We start from the raw sequence: 18,230 nt of genomic DNA, 5'->3' as shown, positions 1-18,230 counted from the left end.
TCTTCGTCTGTGGCGTCGCCAACCGAGTCTGCTGCAGCATCCTCTTCTTCTGTGACGTCGCCAACCGAGTCTGCTGCAGCATCCTCTTCTTCTGTGGCATCGCCGCCCGAGTCTGCAGCAGCATCCTCTTCTTCTGTGGCGTCGCCGCCCGAGTCTGCAGCAGCATCCTCTTCTTCTGTGCAGCAGCATCCTCTTCTTCTGTGGCGTGTACGCCCGAGTCTGCAGCAGCATCCTCTTCTTCTGTGGCGTCGCCGCCCGAGTCTGCAGCAGCATCCTCTTCTGTGGCGTCGCCGCCCGAGTCTGCAGCATCCCCTGTGGTGAGTCTGCAGCAGCATCCTCTTCTTCTGTGGCGTCGCCGCCCGATTCTGCAGCAGCATCCTCCTCTTCTGTGGCGTCGCCGCCCGAGTCTGCAGCAGCATCCTCTTCTTCTGTGGCGTCGCCGCCCGAGTCTGCAGCAGCATCCTCTTCTTCTGTGGCGTGTACACCCGAGTCTGCAGCAGCATCCTCTTTTTCTGTGGCGTCGCCGCCCGAGTCTGCAGCAGCATCCTCTTCTTCTGTGGCGTCGCCGCCCGAGTCTGCAGCATCCCCTGTGGCGTCGCCGCCCGAGTCTGCAGCATCCCCTGTGGCTAGTCTGCAGCAGCATCCTCTTCTTCTGTGGCCGCCCGAGTCTGCAGCAGCATCCTCTTCTTCTGTGGCATCGCTGCCCGAGTCTGCAGCATCCCCTGTGGCGTCGCCGCCCGAGTCTGCAGCATCCTCTGTGGCTAGCATCCTCTTCTTCTGTGGCGTCGCCGCCCGAGTCTGCTGCATCCCCTGTGGCGTCACCGCCCGAGTCTGCAGCATCCCCTGTGGAGAGTCTGCAGCAGCATCCTCTTCGTCTGTGGCGTCGCCAACCGAGTCTGCTGCAGCATCCTCTTCTTCTGTGACGTCGCCAACCGAGTCTGCTGCAGCATCCTCTTCTTCTGTGGCATCGCCGCCCGAGTCTGCAGCAGCATCCTCTTCTTCTGTGGCGTCGCAGCCCGAGTCTGCAGCATCCCCTGTGGCGAGTCTGCAGCAGCATCCTCTTCTTCTGTGGCGTGTACGCCCGAGTCTGCAGCAGCATCCTCTTCTTCTGTGGCGTCGCCGCCCGAGTCTGCAGCAGCATCCTCTTCTTCTGTGGCGTGTACGCCCGAGTCTGCAGCAGCATCCTCTTCTTCTGTGGCGTCGCCGCCCGAGTCTGCAGCAGCATCCTCTTCTTCTGTGGCGTCGCCGCCCGAGTCTGCAGCATCCCCTGTGGTGAGTCTGCAGCAGCATCCTCTTCTTCTGTGGCGTGTACGCCCGAGTCTGCAGCAGCATCCTCTTTTTCTGTGGCGTCGCCGCCCGAGTCTGCAGCAGCATCCTCTTCTTCTGTGGCGTCGCCGCCCGAGTCTGCAGCAGCATCCTCTTCTTCTGTGGCGTGTACGCCCGAGTCTGCAGCAGCATCCTCTTTTTCTGTGGCGTCGCCGCCCGAGTCTGCAGCAGCATCCTCTTCTTCTGTGGCGTCGCCGCCCGAGTCTGCAGCATCCCCTGTGGCGTCGCCGCCCGAGTCTGCAGCATCCCCTGTGGCTAGTCTGCAGCAGCATCCTCTTCTTCTGTGGCGTCGCCGCCCGAGTCTGCTGCATCCCCTGTGGCGTCACCGCCCGAGTCTGCAGCATCCCCTGTGGAGAGTCTGCAGCAGCATCCTCTTCGTCTGTGGCGTCGCCAACCGAGTCTGCTGCAGCATCCTCTTCTTCTGTGGCGTCGCCGCCAGAGTCTGCAGCAGCATCCTCTTCTTCTGTGCAGCAGCATCCTCTTCTTCTGTGCAGAAGCATCCATTTCTTCCGTGGCGTCGCCAACCGAGTCTGCTGCAGCATCCTCTTCTTCTGTGGCATCGCCGCCCGAGTTTGCAGCAGCATCCTCTTCTTCTGTGGCGTTGCCGCCCGAGTCTGCAGCAGCATCCTCTTCTTCTGTGGCGTGTACGCCCGAGTCTGCAGCAGCATCCTCTTTTTCTGTGGCGTCGCCGCCCGAGTCTGCAGCAGCATCCTCTTCTTCTGTGGCGTCGCCGCCCGAGTCTGCAGCATCCCCTGTGGCGTCGCCGCCCGAGTCTGCAGCATCCCCTGTGGCTAGTCTGCAGCAGCATCCTCTTCTTCTGTGGCGTCGCCGCCCGAGTCTGCTGCATCCCCTGTGGCGTCACCGCCCGAGTCTGCAGCATCCCCTGTGGAGAGTCTGCAGCAGCATCCTCTTCGTCTGTGGCGTCGCCAACCGAGTCTGCTGCAGCATCCTCTTCTTCTGTGACGTCGCCAACCGAGTCTGCTGCAGCATCCTCTTCTTCTGTGGCATCGCCGCCCGAGTCTGCAGCATCCCCTGTGGCGTCGCCCCCCGAGTCTGCAGCATCCCCTGTGGCGAGTCTGCAGCAGCATCCTCTTCTTCTGTGGCGTCTCCGCCCGAGTCTGCAGCAGCATCCTCCTCTTCTGTGGCGTCGCCGCCCGAGTCTGCAGCAGCATCCTCTTCTTCTGTGGCGTCGCAGCCCGAGTCTGCAGCATCCCCTGTGGCGAGTCTGCAGCAGCATCCTCTTCTTCTGTGGCGTGTACGCCCGAGTCTGCAGCAGCATCCTCTTTTTCTGTGGCGTCGCCGCCCGAGTCTGCAGCAGCATCCTCTTCTTCTGTGGCATCGCCGCCCGAGTCTGCAGCATCCCCTGTGGCGTCGCCGCCCGAGTCTGCAGCATCCCCTGTGGCTAGTCTGCAGCAGCATCCTCTTCTTCTGTGGCGTCGCCGCCCGAGTCTGCTGCATCCCCTGTGGCGTCACCGCCCGAGTCTGCAGCATCCCCTGTGGAGAGTCTGCAGCAGCATCCTCTTCGTCTGTGGCGTCGCCAACCGAGTCTGCTGCAGCATCCTCTTCTTCTGTGACGTCGCCAACCGAGTCTGCTGCAGCATCCTCTTCTTCTGTGGCATCGCCGCCCGAGTCTGCAGCATCCCCTGTGGCGTCGCCCCCCGAGTCTGCAGCATCCCCTGTGGCGAGTCTGCAGCAGCATCCTCTTCTTCTGTGGCGTCGCCGCCCGAGTCTGCAGCAGCATCCTCTTCTTCTGTGGCGTCGCAGCCCGAGTCTGCAGCATCCCCTGTGGCGAGTCTGCAGCAGCATCCTCTTCTTCTGTGGCGTGTACGCCCGAGTCTGCAGCAGCATCCTCTTTTTCTGTGGCGTCGCCGCCCGAGTCTGCAGCAGCATCCTCTTCTTCTGTGGCATCGCCGCCCGAGTCTGCAGCATCCCCTGTGGCGTCGCCGCCCGAGTCTGCAGCATCCTCTGTGGCTAGCATCCTCTTCTTCTGTGGCGTCGCCGCCCGAGTCTGCTGCATCCCCTGTGGCGTCACCGCCCGAGTCTGCAGCATCCCCTGTGGAGAGTCTGCAGCAGCATCCTCTTCGTCTGTGGCGTCGCCAACCGAGTCTGCTGCAGCATCCTCTTCTTCTGTGACGTCGCCAACCGAGTCTGCTGCAGCATCCTCTTCTTCTGTGGCATCGCCGCCCGAGTCTGCAGCAGCATCCTCTTCTTCTGTGGCGTCGCAGCCTGAGTCTGCAGCATCCCCTGTGGCGAGTCTGCAGCAGCATCCTCTTCTTCTGTGGCGTGTACGCCCGAGTCTGCAGCAGCATCCTCTTCTTCTGTGTCGTCGCCGCCCGAGTCTGTAGCAGCATCCTCTTCTTCTGTGGCGTGTACGCCCGAGTCTGCAGCAGCATCCTCTTCTTCTGTGGCGTCGCCGCCCGAGTCTGCAGCAGCATCCTCTTCTTCTGTGGCGTCGCCGCCCGAGTCTGCAGCATCCCCTGTGGCGTCGCCGCCCGAGTCTGCAGCATCCCCTGTGGCTAGTCTGAAGCAGCATCCTCTTCTTCTGTGGCGTCGCCGCCCGAGTCTGCTGCATCCCCTATGGCGTCACCGCCCGAGTCTGCAGCATCCCCTGTGGAGAGTCTGCAGCAGCATCCTCTTCGTCTGTGGCGTCGCCAACCAAGTCTGCAGCAGCATCCTCTTCTTCTGTGGCGTCGCCGCCCGAGTCTGCAGCAGCATCTTCTTCTGTGGCATCGCCGCCCGAGTCTGCAGCAGCATCCTCTTCTTCTGTGGCGTCGCCGCCCGAGTCTGCAGCAGCATCCTCTTCGTCTGTGGCGTCGCCGCCCGAGTCTGCAGCAGCATCCTCTTCTTCTGTGGCGTCGCCGCTCGAGTCTGCAGGAGCATCCTCTTCGTCTGTGGCGTCGCCGCCCGAGTCTGCAGCAGCATCCTCTTCTTCTGTGGCGTCGCCGCCCGAGTCTGCAGCATCCCCTGTGGCGTCGCCGCCCGAGTCTGAAGCATCCCCTGTGGCGTCGCCGCCCGAGTCTGCAGCAACATCCTCTTCTTCTGTGGCGTCGCCGCCCGAGTCTGCAGCAGCATCCTCTTCTTCTGTGGCGTCGCCGCCCGAGTCTGCAGCAGCATCCTCTTCTTCTGTGGCGTCCACACCCGAGTCTGCAGCAGTATCCTCTTCTTCTGTTGTGTCGCCGCCCGATTCTGCAGCAGCATCCTCTTCTTCTGTGGCATCTACGCCCGAGTCTGCAGCAGCATCCTCTTCTTCTGTGGCGTCGCCACCCGAGTCTGCAGCAGCATCCTCTTCTTCTGTGGCGTCGCCGCCCGAGTCTGCAGCAGCATCCTCTTCTTCTGTGGCGTCCACACCCGAGTCTGCAGCAGTATCCTCTTCTTCTGTGGCGTCGCCGCCCGATTCTGCAGCAGCATCCTCTTCTTCTGTGGCGTCGCCGCCCGAGTCTGAAGCATCCCCTGTGGCGTCGCCGCCCGAGTCTGCAGCATCCCCTGTGGCAAGTCTGCAGCAGCATCCTCTTCTTCTGTGGCGTCGCCGCCCGAGTCTGCTGCATCCCCTGTGGCGTCACCGCCCGAGTCTGCAGCATCCCCTGTGGAGAGTCTGCAGCAGCATCCTCTTCGTCTGTGGCGTCGCCAACCAAGTCTGCTGCAGCATCCTCTTCTTCTGTGGCATCGCCGCCCGAGTCTGCAGCAGCATCCTCCTCTTCTGTGGCGTCGCCGCCCGAGTCTGCAGCAGCATCCCCTGTGGCATCGCCGCCCGAGTCTGCAGCAGCATCTTCTTCTGTGGCATCGCCGCCCGAGTCTGCAGCAGCATCCTCTTCTTCTGTGGCGTCGCCGCCCGAGTCTGCAGCAGCATCCTCTTCTTCTGTGGCGTCGCCAACCAAGTCTGCTGCAGCATCCTCTTCTTCTGTGACGTCGCCAACCGAGTCTCCTGCAGCATCCTCTTCTTCTGTGGCGTCGCCGCCCGAGTCTGCAGCAGCATCCTCTTCTTCTGTGGCGTCGCCGCTCGAGTCTGCAGCAGCATTCTCTTCTTCTGTGGTGTGTACGCCCGAGTCTGCAGGAGCATCCTCTTCTTCTGTGGCGTCGCCGCCCGAGTCTGAAGCATCCCCTGTGGCGTCGCCGCCCGAGTCTGCAGCATCCCCTGTGGCAAGTCTGCAGCAGCATCCTCTTCTTCTGTGGCGTCGCCGCCCGAGTCTGCTGCATCCCCTGTGGCGTCACCGCCCGAGTCTGCAGCATCCCCTGTGGAGAGTCTGCAGCAGCATCCTCTTCGTCTGTGGCGTCGCCAACCAAGTCTGCTGCAGCATCCTCTTCTTCTGTGGCATCGCCGCCCGAGTCTGCAGCAGCATCCTCCTCTTCTGTGGCGTCGCCGCCCGAGTCTGCAGCAGCATCCCCTGTGGCATCGCCGCCCGAGTCTGCAGCAGCATCTTCTTCTGTGGCATCGCCGCCCGAGTCTGCAGCAGCATCCTCTTCTTCTGTGGCGTCGCCGCCCGAGTCTGCAGCAGCATCCTCTTCTTCTGTGGCGTCGCCGCCCGAGTCTGCAGCAGCATCCTCTTCTCCTGTGGCGTCGCCAACCAAGTCTGCTGCAGCATCCTCTTCTTCTGTGACGTCGCCAACCGAGTCTGCTGCAGCATCCTCTTCTTCTGTGGCGTCGCCGCCCGAGTCTGCAGCAGCATCCTCTTCTTCTGTGACGTCGCCAACCGAGTCTGCTGCAGCATCCTCTTCTTCTGTGGCATCGCCGCCCGAGTCTGCAGCATCCCCTGTGGCGTCGCCCCCCGAGTCTGCAGCATCCCCTGTGGCGAGTCTGCAGCAGCATCCTCTTCTTCTGTGGCGTCGCCGCCCGAGTCTGCAGCAGCATCCTCCTCTTCTGTGGCGTCGCCGCCCGAGTCTGCAGCAGCATCCTCTTCTTCTGTGGCGTCGCAGCCCGAGTCTGCAGCATCCCCTGTGGCGAGTCTGCAGCAGCATCCTCTTCTTCTGTGGCGTGTACGCCCGAGTCTGCAGCAGCATCCTCTTTTTCTGTGGCGTCGCCGCCCGAGTCTGCAGCAGCATCCTCTTCTTCTGTGGCATCGCCGCCCGAGTCTGCAGCATCCCCTGTGGCGTCGCCGCCCGAGTCTGCAGCATCCCCTGTGGCTAGTCTGCAGCAGCATCCTCTTCTTCTGTGGCGTCGCCGCCCGAGTCTGCTGCATCCCCTGTGGCGTCACCGCCCGAGTCTGCAGCATCCCCTGTGGAGAGTCTGCAGCAGCATCCTCTTCGTCTGTGGCGTCGCCAACCGAGTCTGCTGCAGCATCCTCTTCTTCTGTGACGTCACCAACCGAGTCTGCTGCAGCATCCTCTTCTTCTGTGGCATCGCCGCCCGAGTCTGCAGCATCCCCTGTGGCGTCGCCCCCCGAGTCTGCAGCATCCCCTGTGGCGAGTCTGCAGCAGCATCCTCTTCTTCTGTGGCGTCGCCGCCCGAGTCTGCAGCAGCATCCTCCTCTTCTGTGGCGTCGCCGCCCGAGTCTGCAGCAGCATCCTCTTCTTCTGTGGCGTCGCAGCCCGAGTCTGCAGCATCCCCTGTGGCGAGTCTGCAGCAGCATTCTCTTCTTCTGTGGCGTGTACGCCCGAGTCTGCAGCAGCATCCTCTTTTTCTGTGGCGTCGCCGCCCGAGTCTGCAGCAGCATCCTCTTCTTCTGTGGCATCGCCGCCCGAGTCTGCAGCATCCCCTGTGGCGTCGCCGCCCGAGTCTGCAGCATCCTCTGTGGCTAGCATCCTCTTCTTCTGTGGCGTCGCCGCCCGAGTCTGCTGCATCCCCTGTGGCGTCACCGCCCGAGTCTGCAGCATCCCCTGTGGAGAGTCTGCAGCAGCATCCTCTTCGTCTGTGGCGTCGCCAACCGAGTCTGCTGCAGCATCCTCTTCTTCTGTGACGTCGCCAACCGAGTCTGTTGCAGCATCCTCTTCTTCTGTGGCATCGCCGCCCGAGTCAGCAGCAGCATCCTCTTCTTCTGTGGCGTCGCAGCCCGAGTCTGCAGCATCCCCTGTGGCGAGTCTGCAGCAGCATCCTCTTCTTCTGTGGCGTGTACGCCCGAGTCTGCAGCAGCATCCTCTTCTTCTGTGGCGTCGCCGCCCGAGTCTGCAGCAGCATCCTCTTCTTCTGTGGCGTGTACGCCCGAGTCTGCAGCAGCATCCTCTTCTTCTGTGGCGTCGCCGCCCGAGTCTGCAGCAGCATCCTCTTCTTCTGTGGCGTCGCCGCCCGAGTCTGCAGCATCCCCTGTGGCGTCGCCGCCCGAGTCTGCAGCATCCCCTGTGGCTAGTCTGAAGCAGCATCCTCTTCTTCTGTGGCGTCGCCGCCCGAGTCTGCTGCATCCCCTATGGCGTCACCGCCCGAGTCTGCAGCATCCCCTGTGGAGAGTCTGCAGCAGCATCCTCTTCGTCTGTGGCGTCGCCAACCAAGTCTGCAGCAGCATCCTCTTCTTCTGTGGCGTCGCCGCCCGAGTCTGCAGCAGCATCTTCTTCTGTGGCATCGCCGCCCGAGTCTGCAGCAGCATCCTCTTCTTCTGTGGCGTCGCCGCCCGAGTCTGCAGCAGCATCCTCTTCGTCTGTGGCGTCGCCGCCCAAGTCTGCAGCAGCATCCTCTTCTTCTGTGGCGTCGCCGCTCGAGTCTGCAGGAGCATCCTCTTCGTCTGTGGCGTCGCCGCCCGAGTCTGCAGCAGCATCCTCTTCTTCTGTGGCGTCGCCGCCCGAGTCTGCAGCATCCCCTGTGGCGTCGCCGCCCGAGTCTGAAGCATCCCCTGTGGCGTCGCCGCCCGAGTCTGCAGCAACATCCTCTTCTTCTGTGGCGTCGCCGCCCGAGTCTGCAGCAGCATCCTCTTCTTCTGTGGCGTCGCCGCCCGAGTCTGCAGCAGCATCCTCTTCTTCTGTGGCGTCCACACCCGAGTCTGCAGCAGTATCCTCTTCTTCTGTGGTGTCGCCGCCCGATTCTGCAGCAGCATCCTCTTCTTCTGTGGCATCTACGCCCGAGTCTGCAGCAGCATCCTCTTCTTCTGTGGCGTCGCCACCCGAGTCTGCAGCAGCATCCTCTTCTTCTGTGGCGTCCACACCCGAGTCTGCAGCAGTATCCTCTTCTTCTGTGGCATCTACGCCCGAGTCTGCAGCAGCATCCTCTTCTTCTGTGGCGTCGCCGCCCGAGTCTGCAGCAGCATCCTCTTCTTCTGTGGCGTCCACACCCGAGTCTGCAGCAGTATCCTCTTCTTCTGTGGCGTCGCCGCCCGATTCTGCAGCAGCATCCTCTTCTTCTGTGGCGTCGCCGCCCGAGTCTGAAGCATCCCCTGTGGCGTCGCCGCCCGAGTCTGCAGCATCCCCTGTGGCAAGTCTGCAGCAGCATCCTCTTCTTCTGTGGCGTCGCCGCCCGAGTCTGCTGCATCCCCTGTGGCGTCACCGCCCGAGTCTGCAGCATCCCCTGTGGAGAGTCTGCAGCAGCATCCTCTTCGTCTGTGGCGTCGCCAACCAAGTCTGCTGCAGCATCCTCTTCTTCTGTGGCATCGCCGCCCGAGTCTGCAGCAGCATCCTCCTCTTCTGTGGCGTCGCCGCCCGAGTCTGCAGCAGCATCCCCTGTGGCATCGCCGCCCGAGTCTGCAGCAGCATCTTCTTCTGTGGCATCGCCGCCCGAGTCTGCAGCAGCATCCTCTTCTTCTGTGGCGTCGCCGCCCGAGTCTGCAGCAGCATCTTCTTCTTCTGTGGCGTCGCCGCTCGAGTCTGCAGCAGCATCCTCTTCTCCTGTGGCGTCGCCAACCAAGTCTGCTGCAGCATCCTCTTCTTCTGTGACGTCGCCAACCGAGTCTGCTGCAGCATCCTCTTCTTCTGTGGCGTCGCCGCCCGAGTCTGCAGCAGCATCCTCTTCTTCTGTGGCGTCGCCGCTCGAGTCTGCAGCAGCATTCTCTTCTTCTGTGGTGTGTACGCCCGAGTCTGCAGGAGCATCCTCTTCGTCTGTGGCGTCGCCGCCCGAGTCTGAAGCATCCCCTGTGGCGTCGCCGCCCGAGTCTGAAGCATCCCCTGTGGCGTCGCCGCCCGAGTCTGGAGCAACATCCTCTTCTTCTGTGGCGTCGCCGCCCGAGTCTGCAGCAGTATCCTCTTCTTCTGTGGTGTTGCCGCCCGATTCTGCAGCAGCATCCTCTTCTTCTGTGGCATCTACGCCCGAGTCTGCAGCAGCATCCTCTTCTTCTGTGGCGTCGCCACCCGAGTCTGCAGCAGCATCCTCTTCTTCTGTGGCGTCGCCGCCCGAGTCTGCAGCAGCATCCTCTTCTTCTGTGGCGTCCACACCCGAGTCTGCAGCAGTATCCTCTTCTTCTGTGGCGTCGCCGCCCGATTCTGCAGCAGCATCCTCTTCTTCTGTGGCGTCGCCGCCCGAGTCTGAAGCATCCCCTGTGGCGTCGCCGCCCGAGTCTGCAGCATCCCCTGTGGCAAGTCTGCAGCAGCATCCTCTTCTTCTGTGGCGTCGCCGCCCGAGTCTGCTGCATCCCCTGTGGCGTCACCGCCCGAGTCTGCAGCATCCCCTGTGGAGAGTCTGCAGCAGCATCCTCTTCGTCTGTGGCGTCGCCAACCAAGTCTGCTGCAGCATCCTCTTCTTCTGTGGCATCGCCGCCCGAGTCTGCAGCAGCATCCTCCTCTTCTGTGGCGTCGCCGCCCGAGTCTGCAGCAGCATCCCCTGTGGCATCGCCGCCCGAGTCTGCAGCAGCATCTTCTTCTGTGGCATCGCCGCCCGAGTCTGCAGCAGCATCCTCTTCTTCTGTGGCGTCGCCGCCCGAGTCTGCAGCAGCATCTTCTTCTTCTGTGGCGTCGCCGCCCGAGTCTGCAGCAGCATCCTCTTCTCCTGTGGCGTCGCCAACCAAGTCTGCTGCAGCATCCTCTTCTTCTGTGACGTCGCCAACCGAGTCTGCTGCAGCATCCTCTTCTTCTGTGGCGTCGCCGCCCGAGTCTGCAGCAGCATCCTCTTCTTCTGTGGCGTCGCCGCTCGAGTCTGCAGCAGCATTCTCTTCTTCTGTGGTGTGTACGCCCGAGTCTGCAGGAGCATCCTCTTCGTCTGTGGCGTCGCCGCCCGAGTCTGAAGCATCCCCTGTGGCGTCGCCGCCCGAGTCTGAAGCATCCCCTGTGGCGTCGCCGCCCGAGTCTGCAGCAACATCCTCTTCTTCTGTGGCGTCGCCGCCCGAGTCTGCAGCAGCATCCTCTTCTTCCGTGGCGTCGCCGCCCGAGTCTGCAGCAGCATCCTCTTCTTCTGTGGCGTCGCCGCCCGAGTCTGCAGCAGCATCCTCTTCTTCTGTGGCGTCGCCGCCCGAGTCTGCAGCAGCATCCTCTTCTTCTGTGGCGTCCACACCCGAGTCTGCAGCAGTATCCTCTTCTTCTGTGGTGTCGCCGCCCGATTCTGCAGCAGCATCCTCTTCTTCTGTGGCATCTACACCCGAGTCTGCAGCAGCATCCTCTTCTTCTGTGGCGTCGCCACCCGAGTCTGCAGCAGCATCCTCTTCTTCTGTGGCGTCGCCACCCGAGTCTGCAGCAGCATCCTCTTCTTCTGTGGCGTCGCCGCCCGAGTCTGCAGCAGCATCCTCTTCTTCTGTGGCGTCCACACCCGAGTCTGCAGCAGTATCCTCTTCTTCTGTGGCGTCGCCGCCCGATTCTGCAGCAGCATCCTCTTCTTCTGTGGCATCTACGCCCGAGTCTGCAGCAGCATCCTCTTCTTCTGTGCAGCAGCATCCTCTTCTTCTGTGGCGTGTACGCCCGAGTCTGCAGCAGCATCCTCTTCTTCTGTGACGTCGCCAACCGAGTCTGCTGCAGCATCCTCTTCTTCTGTGGCGTTGCTGCCCGAGTCTGCTGCAGCATCCTCTTCTTCTTTGGCGTCGCTGCCCGAGTCTGCAGCAGTATCCTCTTCTTCTGTGGCGTCGCCGCCCGAGTCTGCAGCAGCATCCTCTTCTTCTGTGGCATCTACGCCCGAGTCTGCAGCAGCATCCTCTTCTGTGGCGTCGCCGCCCGAGTCTGCAGCATCCCCTGTGGCGTCGCCGCCCGAGTCTGCAGCAGCATCCTCTTCTTCTGTGGCTCTGCTGCCCGAGTCTGCAGCAGCATCCTCTTCTTCTGTGGCGTCGCCGCCAGAGTCTGCAGCAGCATCCTCTTCTTCTGTGGCGTCGCCGCCCGAGTCTGCAGCAGCATCCTCTTCTTCTGTGGCGTCGCCGCCAGAGTCTGCAGCAGCATCCTCTTCTTCTGTGGCGTCGCCGCCAGAGTCTGCAGCAGCATCCTCTTCTTCTGTGGCGTCGCCCCCCGAGTCTGCAGCATCCCCTGTGGCATCGCCGCCCGAGTCTGCAGCATCCCCTGTGGCGTCACCGCCCGAGTCTGAAGCATCCCCTGTGGCGTCGCTGCCCGAGTCTGCAGCAGCATCCTCTTCTTCTGTGGCGTCGCCACCAGAGTCTGTAGCATCCCCTGTGGCGTCGCTGCCCGAGTCTGCAGCAGCATCCTCTTCTTCTGTGGCGTCGCCGCCCGAGTCTGCAGCATCCCCTGTGGCGTCGCCGCCCGAGTCTGCAGCAGCATCCTCTTCTTCTGTGGCTCCGCCGCCCGAGTCTGCTGTAACATCCTCTTCTTCTGTGGCGTCGCCGCCCGAGTCTGCAGCAGCATCCTCTTCTTCTGTGGCGTCGCCGCCCGAGTCTGCAGCAGCATCCTCTTCTTCTGTGGCGTCGCCGCCCGAGTCTGCAGCAGCATCCTCTTCTTCTGTGGCTCTGCCGCCCGAGTCTGCTGTAACATCCTCTTCTTCTGTGGCTCTGCCGCCCGAGTCTGCTGTAACATCCTCTTCTTCTGTGGCGTCGCCGCCCGAGTCTGCAGCAGCATCCTCTTCTGTGGCGTCGCCGCCCGAGTCTGCAGCAGCATCCTCTTCTTCTGTGCTGCAGCATCCTCTTCTTCTGTGGCGTCACCAACCGAGTCTGCTGCAACATCCTCTTCTTCTGTGGCGTCGCCGCCCGAGTCTGCAGCAGCATCCTCTTCTTCTGTGGCGTCGCCGCCCGAGTCTGCAGCAGCATCCTCTTCTTCTGTGCAGCAGCATCCTCTTCTTCTGTGGCGTCGCCGCCCGAGTCTGAAGCATCCCCTGTGGCGTCGCCGCCCGAGTCTGCAGCATCTCCTGTGGCGAGTCTGCAGCAGCATCCTCGTCTTCTGTGGCGTCACCGCCCGAGTCTGCAGCAGCATCCTCTTCTTCTGTGGCGTGTACGCCCGAGTCTGCAGCAGCATCCTCTTCTTCTGTGGCGTCGCCGCCCGAGTCTGCAGCAGCATCCTCTTCGTCTGTGGCGTCGCCAACCGAGTGTGCTGCTGCATCCTCTTCGTCTGTGGCGTCGCCAACCGAGTCTGCTGCAGCATCCTCTTCTTCTGTGGCGTCGCCAACCGAGTCTGCTGCAGCATCCTCTTCTTCTGTGGCGTCGCCGCCCGAGTCTGCAGCAGCATCCTCCTCTTCTGTGGCGTCGCCGCCCGAGTCTGCAGCAGCATCCTCTTCTTCTGTGGCGTCGCCGCCCGAGTCTGCAGCAGCATCCTCTTCTTCTGTGGCGTCGCCGCCCGAGTCTGAAGCAGCATCCTCTTCTTCTGTGGCGTCGCCGCCCGAGTCTGCAGCAGCATCCTCTTCTTCTGTGGCGTCGCCGCCCGAGTCTGCAGCATCCCCTGTGGCGAGTCGTAGCAGCATCCTCTTCTTCTGTGGCGTGTACGCCCGAGTCTGCAGCAGCATCGTCTTCGTCTGTGGCGTCGCCAACCAAGTCTGCAGCAGCATCCTCTTCTTCTGTGGCGTGTACGCCCGAGTCTGCAGCAGCATCCTCTTCTTCTGTGGCGTCGCCGCCCGAGTCTGCAGCAGCATCCTCTTTTTCTGTGGCGTCGCCGCCCGAGTCTGCAGCATCCCCTGTGGCAAGTCTGCAGCAGCATCCTCTTCTTCTGTGGCGTCGCCGCCCGAGTCTGCTGCATCCCCTGTGGCGTCACCGCCCGAGTCTGCAGCATCCCCTGTGGAGAGTCTGCAGCAGCATCCTCTTCGTCTGTGGCGTCGCCAACCAAGTCTGCTGCAGCATCCTCTTCTTCTGTGGCATCGCCGCCCGAGTCTGCAGCAGCATCCTCTTCTTCTGTGGCATCGCCACCCGAGTCTGCAGCAGCATCCCCTGTGGCATCGCCGCCCGAGTCTGCAGCAGCATCTTCTTCTGTGGCGTCGCCGCCCGAGTCTGCAGCAGCATCCTCTTCTTCTGTGGCGTCGCCGCCCGAGTCTGCAGCAGCATCCTCTTCTTCTGTGGCGTCGCCGCCCGAGTCTGCAGCAGCATCCTCTTCTTCTGTGGTATGTACGCCCGAGTCTGCAGCAGCATCCTCTTCGTCTGTGGCGTCGCCAACCAAGTCTGCAGCAGCATCCTCTTCTTCTGTGACATCGCCAACCGAGTCTGCTGCAGCATCCTCTTCTTCTGTGGCGTCGCTGCCCGAGTCTGCAGCAGTATCCTCTTCTTCTGTGGCGTCGCCGCCCGAGTCTGCAGCAGCATCCTCTTCTTCTGTGGCATCTACGCCCGAGTCTGCAGCAGCATCCTCTTCTTCTGTGGCGTCGCCGCCCGAGTCTGCAGCATCCCCTGTGGCGTCGCCGCCCGAGTCTGCAGCAGCATCCTCTTCTTCTGTGGCGTCGCCGCCAGAGTCTGCAGCAGCATCCTCTTCTTCTGTGGCGTCGCCGCCCGAGTCTGCAGCAGCATCCTCTTCTTCTGTGGCGTCGCCACCCGAGTCTGTAGCATCCCCTGTGGCGTCGCTGCCCGAGTCTGCAGCAGCATCCTCTTCTTCTATGGCGTCGCCACCCGAGTCTGTAGCATCCCCTGTGGCGTCGCTGCCCGAGTCTGCAGCAGCATCCTCTTCTTCTGTGGCGTCGCCGCCCGAGTCTGCAGCATCCCCTGTGGCGTCGCCGCCCGAGTCTGCAGCAGCATCTTCTTCTGTGGTGTCGCCGCCTGAGTCTGCAGCATCCCCTGTGGCGTCGCTGCCCGAGTCTGCAGCAGCATCTTCTTCTGTGGTGTCGCCGCCCGAGTCTGCAGCAGCATCCTCTTCTTCTGTGGCGTCGCCGCCCGAGTCTGCAGCAGCATCCTCTTCTTCTGTGGCGTCGCCGCCCGAGTCTGCAGCAGCATCCTCTTCTTCTGTGGTATGTACGCCCGAGTCTGCAGCAGCATCCTCTTCGTCTGTGGCGTCGCCAACCAAGTCTGCAGCAGCATCCTCTTCTTCTGTGACATCGCCAACCGAGTCTGCTGCAGCATCCTCTTCTTCTGTGGCGTCGCTGCCCGAGTCTGCAGCAGCATCCTCTTCTTCTGTGGCATCTACGCCCGAGTCTGCAGCAGCATCCTCTTCTTCTGTGGCGTCGCCGCCCGAGTCTGCAGCATCCCCTGTGGCGTCGCCGCCCGAGTCTGCAGCAGCATCCTCTTCTTCTGTGGCTCTGCCGCCCGAGTCTGCAGCAGCATCCTCTTCTTCTGTGGCGTCGCCGCCAGAGTCTGCAGCAGCATCCTCTTCTTCTGTGGCGTCGCCGCCCGAGTCTGCAGCAGCATCCTCTTCTTCTGTGGCGTCGCCGCCAGAGTCTGCAGCAGCATCCTCTTCTTCTGTGGCGTCGCCCCCCGAGCCTGCAGCATCCCCTGTGGCATCGCCGCCCGAGTCTGCAGCATCCCCTGTGGCGTCACCGCCCGAGTCTGAAGCATCCCCTGTGGCGTCGCCGCCCGAGTTTGCAGCAACATCCTCTTCTTCTGTGGCGTCGCCGCCCGAGTCTGCAGCAGCATCCTCTTCTTCTGTGGCGTCACCGCCCGAGTCTGCAGCAGCATCCTCTTCTTCTGTGGCGTCGCCACCCGAGTCTGCAGCATCCCCTGTGGCGTCGCTGCCCGAGTCTGCAGCAGTATCCTCTTCTTCTGTGGCGTCGCTGCCTGAGTCTGCAGCAGTATCCTCTTCTTCTGTGGCGTCGCCACCCGAGTCTGCAGCATCCCCTGTGGCGTCGCTGCCCGAGTCTGCAGCAGTATCCTCTTCTTCTGTGGCGTCGCTGCCCGAGTCTGCAGCAGTATCCTCTTCTTCTGTGGCGTCGCCACCCGAGTCTGCAGCAGCATCCTCTTCTTCTGTGGCATCTACGCCCGAGTCTGCAGCAGCATCCTCTTCTTCTGTGGCGTCGCCGCCCGAGTCTGCAGCAGCATCCTCTTCTTCTGTGGTATGTACGCCCGAGTCTGCAGCAGCATCCTCTTCTTCTGTGGCGTCGCCAACCAAGTCTGCTGCAGCATCCTCTTCTTCTGTGACATCGCCAACCGAGTCTGCTGCAGCATCCTCTTCTTCTGTGGCGTCGCTGCCCGAGTCTGCAGCAGTATCCTCTTCTTCTGTGGCGTCGCCGCCCGAGTCTGCAGCAGCATCCTCTTCTTCTGTGGCATCTACGCCCGAGTCTGCAGCAGCATCCTCTTCTTCTGTGGCGTCGCCGCCCGAGTCTGCAGCATCCCCTGTGGCGTCGCCGCCCGAGTCTGCAGCAGCATCCTCTTCTTCTGTGGCTCTGCCGCCCGAGTCTGCAGAAGCATCCACTTCTTCTGTGGCGTCGCCGCCAGAGTCTGCAGCAGCATCCTCTTCTTCTGTGGCGTCGCCGCCCGAGTCTGCAGCAGCATCCTCTTCTTCTGTGGCGTCGCCGCCCGAGTCTGCAGCAGCATCCTCTTCTTCTGTGGCGTCGCCGCCAGAGTCTGCAGCAGCATCCTCTTCTTCTGTGGCGTCGCCCCCCGAGTTTGCAGCATCCCCTGTGGCATCGCCGCCCGAGTCTGCAGCATCCCCTGTGGCGTCACCGCCCGAGTCTGAAGCATCCCGTGGCGTCGCCGCCCGAGTTTGCAGCAACATCCTCTTCTTCTGTGGCGTCGCCGCCCGAGTCTGCAGCAGCATCCTCTTCTTCTGTGGCGTCGCCGCCCGAGTCTGCAGCAGCATCCTCTTCTTCTGTGGCGTCACCGCCCGAGTCTGCAGCAGCATCCTCTTCTTCTGTGGCGTCGCCACCCGAGTCTGCAGCATCCCCTGTGGCGTCGCCGCCCGAGTCTGCAGCAGTATCCTCTTCTTCTGTGGCGTCGCCACCCGAGTCTGCAGCATCCCCTGTGGCGTCGCTGCCCGAGTCTGCAGCAGTATCCTCTTCTTCTGTGGCGTCGCCACCCGAGTCTGCAGCAGCATCCTCTTCTTCTGTGGCATCTACGCCCGAGTCTGCAGCAGCATCCTCTTTTTCTGTGGCGTCGCCGCCCGAGTCTGCAGCATCCCCTGTGGCGTCGCCGCCCGAGTCTGCAGCAGCATCCTCTTCTTCTGTGGCTCTGCCGCCCGAGTCTGCTGTAACATCCTCTTCTTCTGTGGCGTCGCCGCCCGAGTCTGCAGCAGCATCCTCTTCTTCTGTGGCGTCGCCGCCCGAGTCTGCAGCAGCATCCTCTTCTTCTGTGGCGTCGCCGCCCGAGTCTGCAGCAGCATCCTCTTCTTCTGTGGCGTCACCGCCCGAGTCTGCAGCATCCCCTGTGGCGTCGCCGCCCGAGTCTGCAGCAGCATCCTCTTCTTCTGTGGCTCTGCCGCCCGAGTCTGCTGTAACATCCTCTTCTTCTGTGGCGTCGCCGCCCGAGTCTGCAGCAGCATCCTCTTCTTCTGTGGCGTCGCCGCCCGAGTCTGCAGCAGCATCCTCTTCTTCTGCGCAGCAGCATCCATTTCTTCTGTGGCGTCGCCAACCAAGTCTGCTGCAGCATCCTCTTCTTCTGTGGCGTCGCCAACCGAGTCTGCTGCAACATCCTCTTCTTCTGTGGCGACGCCGCCCGAGTCTGCAGCAGCATCCTCTTCTTCTGTGGCGTCGCTGCCCGAGTCTGCAGCAGCATCCTCTTCTTCTGCGCAGCAGCATCCATTTCTTCTGTGGCGTCGCCAACCAAGTCTGCTGCAGCATCCTCTTCTTCTGTGGCGTCGCCAACCGAGTCTGCTGCAACATCCTCTTCTTCTGTGGCGTCGCCGCCCGAGTCTGCAGCAGCATCCTCTTCTTCTGTGGCGTCGCCGCCCGAGTCTGCAGCAGCATCCTCTTCTTCTGTGGCGTCGCCGCCCGAGTCTGCAGCGTCCCCTGTGGAGAGTCTGCAGCAGCATCCTCTTCTTCTGTAACGTCGCCAACCGAGTCTGCTGCAGCATCCTCTTCTTCTGTGGCATCGCCGCCCGAGTGTGCAGCAGCATCCTCTTCTTCTGTGGCGTCGCCTCCCGAGTCTGCAGCAGCATCCTCTTCTTCTGTGGCGTCGCCACCCGAATCTGCAGCAGCATCCTCTTCTTCTGTGGCGTCGCTGCCCGAGTCTGCAGCAGTATCCTCTTCTTCTGTGGCGTCGCCGCCCGAGTCTGCAGCAGTATCCTCTTCTGCTGTGGCGTCGCCGCCCGAGTCTGCAGCAGCATCCTCTTCTTCTGTGGCATCTACGCCCGAGTCTGCAGCAGCATCCTCTTCTTCTGTGGCGTCGCCGCCCGAGTCTGCAGCATCCCCTGTGTCGAGTCTGCAGCAGCATCCTCTTCTTCTGTGGCGTGTACGCCCGAGTGTGCAGCAGCATCCTCTTCTTCTGTGGCGTCGCCGCCCGAGTCTGCAGCATCCCCTGTGGCGAGTCTGCAGCAGCATCCTCTTCTTCTGTGGCGTCGCCGCCCGAGTCTGCTGCATCCCCTGTGGCGTCACCGCCCGAGTCTGCAGCATCCCCTGTGGAGAGTCTGCAGCAGCATCCTCTTCGTCTGTGGCGTCGCCAACCAAGTCTGCTGCAGCATCCTCTTCTTCTGTGACGTCGCCAACCGAGTCTGCTGCAGCATCCTCTTCTTCTGTGGCGTCGACACCCGAGTCTGCAGCATCCCCTGTGGCGTCGCCGCCCGAGTCTGCAGCAGCATCCTCTTCTTCTGTGGCGTCGCCGCCCGAGTCTGCTGTAACATCCTCTTCTTCTGTGGCGTCG

The 18,230-nt window shown here is 62.6% G+C and overlaps 1 protein-coding gene across 1 annotated transcript in view; it reads left to right on the top strand.

Moving 5' to 3' along the window:
• Window positions 1–18,026, top strand: part of LOC122969757 (streptococcal hemagglutinin-like) — a gene marked incomplete at its 3' end in the record, with an annotated part of 40,246 nt that extends 22,220 nt beyond the window's left edge. The window contains exons 2-15 of the mRNA XM_044335728.1: window positions 3,408–3,455; window positions 3,945–4,217; window positions 4,386–4,745; window positions 4,820–4,843; window positions 4,918–5,268; window positions 7,703–7,933; window positions 7,994–8,017; window positions 8,102–8,377; window positions 8,438–8,461; window positions 9,213–9,236; window positions 9,895–10,287; window positions 12,495–12,525; window positions 13,362–13,828; window positions 17,997–18,026. Coding sequence (XP_044191663.1) covers window positions 3,408–3,455; window positions 3,945–4,217; window positions 4,386–4,745; window positions 4,820–4,843; window positions 4,918–5,268; window positions 7,703–7,933; window positions 7,994–8,017; window positions 8,102–8,377; window positions 8,438–8,461; window positions 9,213–9,236; window positions 9,895–10,287; window positions 12,495–12,525; window positions 13,362–13,828; window positions 17,997–18,026 — 2,556 coding nt within the window. The remainder of the gene's footprint in view (window positions 1–3,407; window positions 3,456–3,944; window positions 4,218–4,385; window positions 4,746–4,819; window positions 4,844–4,917; window positions 5,269–7,702; window positions 7,934–7,993; window positions 8,018–8,101; window positions 8,378–8,437; window positions 8,462–9,212; window positions 9,237–9,894; window positions 10,288–12,494; window positions 12,526–13,361; window positions 13,829–17,996) is intronic.
• Window positions 18,027–18,230: the final 204 nt, after the last annotated feature.

Source organism: Thunnus albacares, chromosome 2 (genome assembly GCF_914725855.1).
Source record: "Thunnus albacares chromosome 2, fThuAlb1.1, whole genome shotgun sequence".
NCBI lineage: Eukaryota > Metazoa > Chordata > Actinopteri > Scombriformes > Scombridae > Thunnus > Thunnus albacares.
This window is presented reverse-complemented; position numbering and strand designations above follow the sequence as displayed.